General features: G+C 43.4%; 1 protein-coding gene across 3 annotated transcripts in view; it reads left to right on the top strand.

The window, feature by feature from the left end:
• Positions 1-12,500, top strand: part of LOC108411335 (chloride channel protein 2-like) — a 134,782-nt gene that overhangs the window by 105,140 nt on the left and 17,142 nt on the right. For 2 of the 3 annotated variants that reach the window (XM_037546395.1, XM_037546396.1), the window contains 5 exons: positions 5,616-5,749; positions 6,781-6,971; positions 8,192-8,303; positions 8,883-8,947; positions 9,684-9,752. In XM_037546395.1, coding sequence (XP_037402292.1) covers positions 5,616-5,749; positions 6,781-6,971; positions 8,192-8,303; positions 8,883-8,947; positions 9,684-9,752 — 571 coding nt within the window. The remainder of the gene's footprint in view (positions 1-5,615; positions 5,750-6,780; positions 6,972-8,191; positions 8,304-8,882; positions 8,948-9,683; positions 9,753-12,500) is intronic. The other variant, XM_037546397.1, reaches the window with a different exon arrangement.

The raw sequence follows: 12,500 nt of genomic DNA, 5'->3' as shown, positions 1-12,500 counted from the left end.
GAAACACCTACCTTGTACTTCTACTCACTGGCCACTTTATTAGAAACACCTACCTTGTACTTCCACTCACTGGCCACTTTACTAGAAACACCTACCTTGTACTTCCACTCACTGGCCACTTTATTAGAAACACCTACCTTGTACTTCTACTCACTGGCCACTTTACTAGAAACACCTACCCTGTACTTCTACTCACTGGCCACTTTACTAGAAACACCTACCCTGTACTTCCACTCACTGGCCACTTTACTAGAAACACCTACCCTGTACTTCCACTCACTGGCCACTTTACTGGAAACACCTACCCTGTACTTCCACTCACTGGCCACTTTACTAGAAACACCTACCCTGTACTTCCACTCACAGGCCACTTTATTAGAAACACCTACCTTGTACTTCTACTCACTGGCCACTTTACTAGAAACACCTACCCTGTACTTCTACTCACTGGCCACTTTACTAGAAACACCTACCCTGTACTTCCACTCACTGGCCACTTTACTAGAAACACCTACCCTGTACTTCCACTCACTGGCCACTTTACTGGAAACACCTACCCTGTACTTCCACTCACTGGCCACTTTACTAGAAACACCTACCCTGTACTTCCACTCACAGGCCACTTTACTAGAAACACCTACCCTGTACTTCCACTCACTGGCCACTTTACTAGAAACACCTACCCTGTACTTCCACTCACTGGCCACTTTACTAGAAACACCTACCCTGTACTTCCACTCACTGGCCACTTTACTAGAAACACCTACTCTGTACTTCCACTCACTGGCCACTTTACTAGAAACACCTACCCTGTACTTCCACTCACTGGCCACTTTACTAGAAACACCTACCTTGTACTTCTACTCACTGGCCACTTTATTAGAAACACCTACCTTGTACTTCCACTCACTGGCCACTTTACTAGAAACACCTACCTTGTACTTCCACTCACTGGCCACTTTATTAGAAACACCTACCTTGTACTTCTACTCACTGGCCACTTTACTAGAAACACCTACCCTGTACTTCTACTCACTGGCCACTTTACTAGAAACACCTACCCTGTACTTCCACTCACTGGCCACTTTACTAGAAACACCTACCCTGTACTTCCACTCACTGGCCACTTTACTAGAAACACCTACCCTGTACTTCCACTCACTGGCCACTTTACTGGAAACACCTACCCTGTACTTCCACTCACTGGCCACTTTACTAGAAACACCTACCCTGTACTTCCACTCACTGGCCACTTTACTAGAAACACCTACCCTGTACTTCCACTCACTGGCCACTTTACTAGAAACACCTACCCTGTACTTCCACTCACTGGCCACTTTACTAGAAACACCTACCCTGTACTTCCACTCACTGGCCACTTTACTAGAAACACCTACCCTGTACTTCCACTCACTGGCCACTTTACTAGAAACACCTACCCTGTACTTCCACTCACTGGCCACATTACTAGAAACACCTACCCTGTACTTCCATTCACTGGCCACTTTATTAGAAACACCTACCTTTCACTTCCACTCACTGGCCACTTCATGAGCTCAGTCTACTTTATAGCCCCACTCTATAGGCACACAATCACTATTACTGTAGTCCATGTTTTGCTGCACATTTTTTCAGCCCCATTCCTCATTGGTCTGTTTATGACCACAGGACCACATTTGTCCGGATATTATATGACTGTTGGTCCATTCTCAGCACTGCAGTGACACTGACATAGTACTGTGTGGAAGTGTAGTGCAGCACTTTTTCCTCACCATTCAGCGAGCAGTCGAGGAGAGCAAAGGGGTCTGTTTTCTTGCGGGGGGAGGGCTCAAATATATAAGACTGAGCCACACTGGTGTTGGTTGCTATTTAAGGCACTACTGAATTTAAGGTGGCAGTGAATTTAAGGAATCAGTGAATTTAATGTAGAAATGCATTTAAGGTGGAAGGGAATTTAAGGTATCAGTAAATTTCAGGTGTCAGTTCATTTAAGGTGGAACTGCATTTATACTGTAGCGACTGCCAAGCAACGTTTTCACAACCCTTTCACAGCCATCAACAGTCTTCCACCAATTTTAGGTTTTAACGCAATTAGCTGGCGTTTTCAAGCCAACTTGTTCGTTCACAAAGCAAACTTAGACACCAAACATGTCTTGGCTGAACCGCATTTGGGATAAGAGGTAAAACTCTTTAGTTTATTTTGATTTTTGGTCAAAATGCTGTTTTGAGAACTAGTCTGGTGGATGAGACTGTCATACGAACTCCCAGCTTCTGTTCATTCATGAAGGAAATCAGGCCTCCGTGTCCATTCAGGGCAGCGTTTCTGTCCAGCGTAATTAAAAACAGCCCCATGCATTTGATTAGAAAGAGTTTCATTGTGCAGATAGCCTTATCTCAGGTTTATCAGCAGGTCGCTCTCCTATTGCCTCTTGACGTAGAGAGAGAGAGAGAGAGGTGCTATTTCAGTAGGTTACACGATCAGTCAGTGTCTTGTCCCAATTAGTGTAAATAGACAATTTGCATGTTAATGACGGATTGCACAAGAGCTTTGTGTTACTTAACACTGCCTAGTTACACTATATTCTCTCTCTCTCTCTCTCTCTCCCTCTCTTGCCCTCTCTCACTGCCATGTACAGTGTTAATAAAATGTAGAGAGAAAGCCACCTTAAAGGAGGAGCATCCACAAGCAGTTATTCCGAGTGGTTTCATGTAAAACGGTTGATTGTAGAGACTCCGGTTTCTTTACAGTGGTGGTGATAGGAACCAGGGGTCACCATGACTGGTAAAATAGTGATAAATCTGAAAAAATAAGATTCTTCGGGGACCTTGCCTTGAAATGCCCTCCATGCATCTCACCACCACGTTTTAATTACATGAAAAACAACTTATAGCCCAAAACTTACAGTAAAACTAGGCCCATATGATATGGACAACAATGCAATGTTCAGTGTCAATAAAGCGGTCAGATTTGACAGCGGCGATATGAGAGGAAATCTAGCATTATTAAAATAGAGTGCCTCTGATTGGATGTGATGCAAGTGCAGACTTTTTTGTTTGGATGTGTTAACTGTAGTGTAACTATCCTCTCCAAAAAGCAGATAGCGTTTTTCATACTTGCATCAAGTCCAAGTGCATTTTTGTGCACTGAAGGGCTGAGAAACCGTCAGCATTACATCAGTGTTTTTTTCTACAAAGGCTACAAAACCATAGATATTTATATTTATACAAGCAGGTTTTGCACAGTTGTTAAATATGTGTGTTGTAACGGTTGAAAGTACTGCCTCACACCTAAAACACAACGAGTATGAGAACAATCTAATCTTTCAGGCGTCTTCACAGGCTTGTGGTTCAGGATGGAGGAGTATTTTGTGCTGTGCATGTGTGGTTTGTAATTGGCTGTTTAGCCTAATGGTTAAGTCCCCTGTCCCTTATAAGTAGTGATAACTCCTTATCCACTGGGTCAGCTACCATTGCAACCGCCTAGCAACTCCTTTCCAACCACCATGGGTACCATAGCACCTGCCTAGCAACACCTTAGTGAACATCTGTGATACCAAAGTAACCACCTAGCACTCACCCAGGATACCAAAACAACTGGCTAGCAACACCTTAGCAACCAGCTGGCATACCATAACAACCACTTAGCAACCACCTGGGATACAGTAACAACTGCCTAGCAACACCTTAACAATGACATTGGAAACCATAGAAACCACGTAGCAACACCTTAACAACCATTTGGGATACCATTACAACCACCAAGCAAACACTTCGCAACCACCTGAGATACCATAGCAACAGCTTAGCCATCACCTTGGATACAATAGCAACCGCCTAGCAACACCTTAGCAACGACATTGGAAACTATAGAAACCACGTAGCAACACCTTAACAACCATTTGGGATACCATTACAACCACCAAGCAAACACTTCGCAACCACCTGGAACACCATACCAAATGCCTAGTGAAACCATAGCAACCACTTTACAACACCTTAGCAACTACCTGTGATACTGTAGCAACCACCTCTCAATCACTCTACATTTTCTTCAGGAAATGCACTATTCTAGTTCAGTCTGTTCTGTCGTTGATGAGTTTATTGAGGAAACCAAGATAATGATAAAAACATGATTTATCACACGGCCCTAGTCAAAGCTATCGGAAGATACGTCTGGTTCCATTCACCACCACTGTGACTCAGGAAGATTCCTACAACACAGCGTTTTACATCAAAGCGCTCTGCATGACTCTACCTGTAGATACAGTGCATTCAACGAAGCGGCCGGTCAGCGTGTTCATCCCTGAGCTGGCCACAAAAGCTGTTTTTGTGGATGTTATTTCTGTACGCTGAGATGACGGTTAAAGACTGAGCTCACACGTCTGTGTTTGTGTGCACCCTGTGTGCTGTAACACGCCGTCTTGTAAGAAGTTTATTGTTCCTTTTTTTCCTTTGTGTTGTTGTTTTGATGGACTGTCGTTGTTTCCTTCATTTCGCTCCGTCTCCGGAAGAAAGTAAAGAATGAAATGTTCTGTATTATGTGAAGGTGTACGTGTCCGAGCGAGTGTCCTCTGGGAGCACTGCGTCTGTGGCATTGCAGGGCAAGTTGGCACCAAAACGTTGAAATACTGCCAGATCCGGTATTACAGGGGCGGGGGGGTTGAGTGTGGGGGGGCAAAGGGGGGTGGTCTGCGTTCTCAGGAAGTGAGCAGTGTTTGTGACGTGAGAGCAGCTTTCTTTTTTTTTTTTGTTGTAGGACAACAAATTTGCTGAGATGGCAGCACACTTAGTCAGCAAAACACACACATTCATTCACATGAGTGTATTTAAAGGGGAACCCCACCAACTTTTCAACATTTCTGCATGATGAAGTTATTAAGACGGAAAGTCAGTCAGACTGGAGTGGTTTGGTGTGAAATGCTCCGTTCTAGAGACAGAATTGTTCACAGTGGTTGGTGATAGGAACCAGACGTCCACCTCTACAAGCTTCCTCATAGAAAGTTGTTATATGTCACCGTTGTGGTTTACAATGGTTTATTTACATCGACTGATTTATGCAGAAATTTGAACAATCAATGGAATTCCCCTTTACTGGTGTTCAAAAGTCTGTTTTTGTATACATTACGACTTTGTTGGGAATATTAAAAATGTACAAAGATTTCAACTGCCTCTTCCATGCTACACACAATTGTTTTAAATTATAATTACTATTGTTATAATGCTGTTATAAATTGTTATAATGTTGTAGCTTAAAGACATTAAAGACGAGTGCTTTCACACAAGCGCATGGCCAGGTGTTTCAACCATCCATGAAGAGCTCAATGACTTTAAATGAAGCACTTTCATACGTTACCCACCTTTAACACTAGTCATAACGTGGAATTTCTGCCCTGCTAGAGCTGCCCCAGACAACTGTAAGTGCTGTTATTGTGGAAAGGAATGAGGGCGCTGAATGCTGAAGCTTGTAGAGTGTTAAATTTTACTCTTTCTGCAGTCAGTGTTCATTAGCAATGCATCTGCCATCATAATTTTTGACAACTACTACTATTATTATTAATAAAACAAAAAAATAATAGTATATTTTTATTATCATTTTTCTCTGTCTCTCTTCGTAGGAAGTATAACATTCGTGTGGAGGATATCATGGTAAGGGATGTGAGGTACATCACTCTTAACTGCACTTACAGAGACCTGCATGATGTCCTGCTAACGGAACGCCTCAAAACCCTCGCACTGGTGGAGTCCTCAGGTACACATACACACACCAAGACACAGTACAAATACACCAATTAATTCAAACTAATTGACACATTGATTCTTTATCTGAAGCACCAAGTTTTGGAGTTTTGGAGACCCCTCTGGTGGAAATGTGTAATTGCACGCAAAGTGTGGGAGAACATTGTGTAACATTTCTCTTGAGTTCCTCTGCGTCGCTCTGGGACAGAAAAGGTCTGGCTTTAGGAATATTCTCATATGATAGAATACAACCTCAGTAACATTGAAATGAAGGATTAAACAAAGACAAGAATCGTTCAGTGCCAAGAATGCAGAAATTCTGACAAATGTGTCTTGCACAGTTTGTTAGGCTGTCAACAGAGTTTGACTTTCAGAGGGATGGGAATTGTCTAATCGCGTGTCATCAGCATAACTATGAGAGTTTACCTTGTGTTTCCTGATCTCATTTGTTAGAAGTAACATGTTTGGTGAGAAAAGTAGCAGCCTTAAAATGGAACCTTGTGGAACTCCAGAGAAAAAGTAAAACTTTTGGACTAAAACAAAAAAACAATTTTCTTTGTAAGATTTAAACCGCTCTGAGACAGTCCCTGAGATGCCAACCCAGCATGTGGTTTCACTGCACGGATGGGTCAAAGCGCAGGGGTGAAATTTTCCCATTGGGGGACTAATAAGGGTCACTTAATTCTAACAATCACCTGGATACCATAGCAACAGACTCGTACCACCATAGCATCTACCTAGGATAACATTACAACAGCCTAGCAACACCTTAGGAACCACGTGGAAAAGCATAGCAGCAGCCTAGCAACACCTTGACAACCACAACAGTGCCCTAGCAATGCCTTAGAAACCATCTGGAACACCATAGCAGCGGCCTGGCAAGACCTTAACAGTAGACCAGGCTAGCAACACCTTAGCAACCACCTGGGATACCATAGCAATAGTAACTTTTTAGTTCACCTTTTTTTCCTTTTATACTTCGCATAGTAAATGAATCGTAATCTCTGTGTCTTTGCATGTCTCTCTCTACTCTATCATCCTCAGAGTCGATGATCTTGCTGGGCTCTATTGAGCGTGCTCAGTTGCAGGCTCTGCTGTCCCAGCAGCTTGGTCGCCCGCGGCGACTGGAGTACCTCCGCCAGCGGGCGCAGAACGAGAGGAAGCAAGTGTCCATCGTTAGCACACCCAGCAGCGAGGAGGGAAACCACAAGGCCAACCACGAAGTCCGCTTCCAGGTCAGTTCAGGAGGCGAAATTCCTCCTTATTCCCACAGTGCTTATTTCGTCACACCCGGCGTGGGAGCGAGGTAATTGGTCAGCCCGGACTCGTTTGCTCGTTTTTTTATGGCTTTCATCACTTGGAGGCGAATTTTCGTTCCACGTTTGAAAGACTGATCTCCTGGTCATTGGAGCTGCCAGTTCTAGTACTGTTTTTAACAAGCCCTCGTGCAATTGGCCTCGCCACTTCCCCTCGGGGGAATCATCGATGTCATCTTAAGGGTCTGTTTATTACTTTCCATTAGTGCATTAGACGAGGCCTTGGAGGGGCAGCAGACTGATGGAACACGAGCATTAACAGCGCTTGCCCAGAAATTACAGCAGCTGGTTATAAGGCACAGCAATGGAATACTGTAAAATGATGAGTGTTTCCGAACCGTGTTCATATCGGGTCTTAGATAACAAACTACTACTGTTATACGTGACCGCTGGCACAGCTTCATGACTCTTCTGGCTTGTTTTCTAACACAAGCATTGCAGGCCCAGCCAAAACGACCGAATGTAATACAAAGCCTAAGTTTGTCCTTATTCGGCAGATTTTTGTTTACATTTTCTGTTCCACCTTAAATGGAGCGACAGTTACATTCTAGCACCTGTGCATGCACCTGAATGGAACTACTACACCATTTAAGGTGCAATGGGTGAGTTCAGATCATCGCTGTCCAGTGGAAAACAAGTATCTCTAAAATAGTGACGTTACAGGAGGGGGCAAGAACACTCTTACCTTTCAGTGGAAGTCTGAGTAGAAAGATTTTGTTCCCAGTGATTTTAGAGCATTTCTATTGGTCCATGCATCGTGAAATTTTTGCACAACGTAAAGGACAATGGGTGTGTTGAAATGATGAGGAAAACAAAAAATAGACAAAAGTGGAAAGACCATGGTTTTCTTTGGACAGCGACGAGATTCTCAAACATGCATCCCGTCCACTCAAGCTTTGACCGTCATACACTGCTAGAATTTGGAAAATATTAGTCATATATGCGTCAGCATCGGTTGGTTTCGTGCACAAGCCTAGCCCCAAAATTCCGGCCGAAAAGTCTGGGGAAATTGTATACGGATCACAGCCTATTTTATCGACTTTCTCAAGGTAACGTTTTTTCTCTTCCAAAGTAAGGCGAGTCATTTTAGCCCAGAGCTGCTGCTGTATCTAACTTTGTGTGCTGTGGATGTGTTTCAGATTTCTACAGAGGAGTCCACGTTCAGCCCGAGTCGCTCTGTCTCACCTAAACCTCTGAAACCTGCGCTGAAGAGACATTCGGTGGTGGAGAGAGGCACCGAGATACCTTCAAGTAATCAGACACATACATTTACAAAAGACAGTGTTGTTGTTGTTTACAAAATCACAGTGTTGTTTTCTGTGTGCTGTGAGCATCCTGACCAATCACGGCTTCAGTGCTTTTGTGGGTGCTTTGATCAGAGATGGTACCATGGCAGGGAAACCCGAACAGAACAGATTAATTAGATTAGATTTAGTGATGCTTATTAGTCCCACAATGGGTGAAACTTCACCTCTGTGTTTTACCCATCCGTCCAGTGAGACACCACGTGTACACTAGGGGGCAGTGAGCACACTTGCCCCGAGCGGTGGGTAGCCCTATCCACGGCGCCCGGGGAGCAATTGGGGGTTAGGTGTCTTGCTCAAGGACACCTCAGTCATGGATTGTCGGCTCTGGGGATCGAACCAGCGACCTTCCGGTCACGAGGCTGGTTCCCTGACCTCCAGCCCACGACTGCCCCCAGATATTATAATTACAACAATAAAATATAAATGCAAACCTTTTTTTTTTTTTAAACCATTTTCGTACCCATTCTCTGTCTATTTCTCTTTCTTTTCTCTCTCTCTCCCTCTCTCTCTCTCCCTCTCTCAGGTCAGGATTCAGGCATTGCTTTAAAGAGTTTGTTCTGTGCTCACCCAGAGGCTGCAGCAGTGGAGGTAGGCGAGTCCTCTCTCTCTCTCTCTCTCTCTCTCTCTCTCTCTCTCTCTCTCTCTCTCTCTCTCTCTCTCTCTCTCTCTCTCTCTCTCTCTCCGTCTCTCTCTCTCTCTCTCTCTCTCTCTCTCTCTCTCTCTCTCTCTCTCTCTCTCCATCTCTCTCTCTCTCGCTCTCTCTCTCTCGCTCTCTCTCTCCCCCTCTCTCTCCCCCTCTCTCTCTCTCTCTCCGTCTCTCTCTCTCTCTCTCTCTCTCTCTCTCTCTCTCTCTCTTTCTCTCTCTCCCCCTCTCTCTCCCCCTCTCTCTCTCTCTCTCTCTCTCTCTGTCTCTCTCTCTCTCTCTCTCTCTCTCTCTCCCCCTCTCTCTCTCTCTCTGTCCGTCTCTCTCTCTCTCTCTCTCTCTCTCTCTCTCTCCCCCTCTCTCTCTCTCTCTCTCTCTCTCTCTCTCTCTCCCTCCCTCTCTCCCTCTCTCTCTCTCTCTCTCCCTCCCTCTCTCCCTCTCTCTCTCTCTCTCTCTCTCTCTCCCTCTCTCTCTCTCTCTCTCTCTCTCTCTCTCTCTCTCTCTCTCTCGCACACACTCACACACTCTTCATGCTGAACTTCTTTTCTGATTTGGAACTGATCTCCTCAGATTCTGCCCTTTAACCTCTTCAGTCGCAGAGTTGTGACTGAGTTGTGAAACATTAGATAGACGTTTTCTTTACACTGTGTTAATGTTTTGCCTCCTGTTTCCTGACGGAAGAGCAATAACATGGAGAACGCGGTGGCTCCTGAGCTCAGGAAGCCCAAGCGCGTGCGGATATCGGTCGTGGTAAGAACCTCGGACCATAACCTGACCATGGGCCTAAAACTAGAAACATGGCACGTCACAGATCATCCAGCCAGCCATTCGCCTTCATGCCTGACCATGAACGCCCCCCTCCTTTACGCCCCCCCGACCTCTGACCTTCCTTCATGCAGTGGCAGAATTTAACTTCACATTATTACATTATATACATACATTTATATATATATATATATATATATATATATATATATATATATATATATATATATAATGTGTGTGTGTGTGTGTGTATACACACACACACACACACTTGCTAGTAAAAGGTTGGACCCCCTTTTGCCTTCAGAACTGCCTTAATTCTTCGTGCCACACTTTCAACAAGGCGTTGGAAACGTTCCTCAGGGATTCTGGTTGGTTATTTGAGTTCCTGTTGCCTTTCTATCATCTGGAACCAGTCTGCCCATTCTCCTCTGACCTCTCACATCAACAAGGCATTTTCATCCACACAACTGACCGCTCACTGGATATTTCCTCTTTTTCAGATCGTTCTCTGTAAACCCTGGAGATGGTTGTGTGTGAAAATCCCAGTAGATCAGCAGTTTCTGAAATACTCAGACCAGCCCGTCTGGCACCAACAACCACGCCACGTTCAAAGTCCCTTAAATCACCTTTCTTCCCCATATATATATATATATACAAAAAACGCCTGTTATTCTTTACATTGTGTGTAAATTTCTTGATGAATGGGTCAAAAGAAACTGGTTCCATTCACACATTAAAAGTAAAGTATGTTTATTCCTCCTGTAAAGTTACTATTTAGGAGTTAGTTTTATTCTCACAGCAGTGAGATACACACACACACACACACACACACACACACATATAAAGATCCCTCACCAAGTGTTCGTTCCAGAGAGCAGCTCAGTGCTGTTATTCTCACCGTGGGACGTTTCACCAAATATTTATATAAAAAATGTACCAAAGAAAACTTTTCTTCGTTCTAAAACACACAAAAATAACTTTACTGAATAATCAACATTCTGAAAAAAAGTCCTTGGACACAACTGAATTTTGAACTTCGTGGATAGTACTTCTTTGGAGATGAAACTGCTGACTTACTGCTGATTACATATAATTAATGTTTACAACAAACATTCAAACTAATTCAGAGCCGTTTACTAAACTCCCAAAACACAGTTTGCTAACTGGGTATCAAATAAATTAGGAAGGTTTTGAAAATAATTAATTACTGCTCGACTGCTTGATTACTGGTAGGCTTTACCGTAATGAAGGCAGTCAGATCAGATGCTATGCTGGACGTGGGCATGGGCAGCAGCCAGCTGTCAAATAGTGCTTGTTGTGTGTTGCCATTGTGGGGATGAATTCGATGAACAAGGCCACAGATCTCCATTATTGAAGTCTGACAATAACAGTATAACTTCAATAACAGTTTCTTCTGTTCATGTGTGATGTTTTAAGAACATTTTATTTGCTCAACTTGAAACACTCTTAAATTCAGAAGTGCTTAATGAGGTCAGAGGTGGCGTAATCTGGATGACGGGCTCATCTTAGCATGCTGAGCTGTCCATCATCAGCCGAGTCTTAGAGCTGGCCAGTTGTATGACCTTGTTGTGCCATTGCGACTCATAACGCCTCCCTTTCTTCTGGCATTTAGACACTAGAGCTTAACAACTCTAGACCTTAGGATTCATTATCATCTTTATAACAAGTGCATTGTTCTTATTCTGGTCCTCATGAAATGCTTTTTACAATGTTTTTTTAAATGCATTAATACAAAAGTCAGATTTTTGTGTCATTACGTTAAAAGTAAAGCAGGTTTTTTTTCCTTCTCCTGTAAAGTTACCATTTTGTAGATATGAGGTTTTGTTCTGTCTGTGAATGCTAAAGAAGCTTTTCATATAGTGAGAAATATCACTAAAGTTGGGCCTTTTCTATTAGATTTGTATGTAAAACTAAAATAATCCTCCTTTACAGTAAAATAAAGCTCTGCTGATCCTTCAACACAGTTTAACAGTAAATGGTCTTAAACTCTGGAGTTAATGTAGAACTGCTGATTCACCCTTTAACCCTGAAGATCAGCGCAGACGGCTGGTCACCATAGCAACACAGACAACAGTCTCGCCCAGCTGGTAGCCACGAAACGGCAAAGAGAGAGATTTAAGACGAACATCGATAATTTGGAGATGAATTTGTGTTTATAGTCACTCCAGCTGGTTTCTTGATACGTTTAATCTACAACGAGAAACTGACTAACGCTAAAAAGTCGTGAAGCTGAGGTCATTTTCTCGTTCACCAGCTTCTCGTTCAAATTTTCCTGTTCCACCTTAATTGGTGCAGCAGTTACACACAAGGTACAATGAGAAAATTTGTACAAGAAGCTGGCGAATGAGAAGCGACTTCAGCCTCATTAAAAGTAGAGCATCGAGCGACATTTAACAAGAAACTGTTCTACTTTTACGGAAAAGTTTCCTGCTGGAGATGCGAGAAAAGCGGCTGTAGCTGAGCTGAAGCTGTGTTTTCATTTATATTTTTAGCCTATACCAGTACATTAGCATATACTAAGACATATTTACAGCCAAAATGTAAAATGTGGCTCCCAACATGGTTTAATTTTTGTTGAAAAGATAAAATGGCTCTTCTTAACATTTGGGTTGCCGACTCCTGGCTTAAAATGAGCCCTTCGTATCTACATAGGGAGCGGGTCCTCTTCCAACAGAGGCCGCGTGTTTCACCACTGTATTTCTAACGGCC

The sequence above is a fragment of the Pygocentrus nattereri genome, chromosome 17, assembly GCF_015220715.1.
Source record: "Pygocentrus nattereri isolate fPygNat1 chromosome 17, fPygNat1.pri, whole genome shotgun sequence".
In the NCBI taxonomy this organism is placed as follows: Eukaryota; Metazoa; Chordata; class Actinopteri; order Characiformes; family Serrasalmidae; genus Pygocentrus; species Pygocentrus nattereri.
This window is presented reverse-complemented; position numbering and strand designations above follow the sequence as displayed.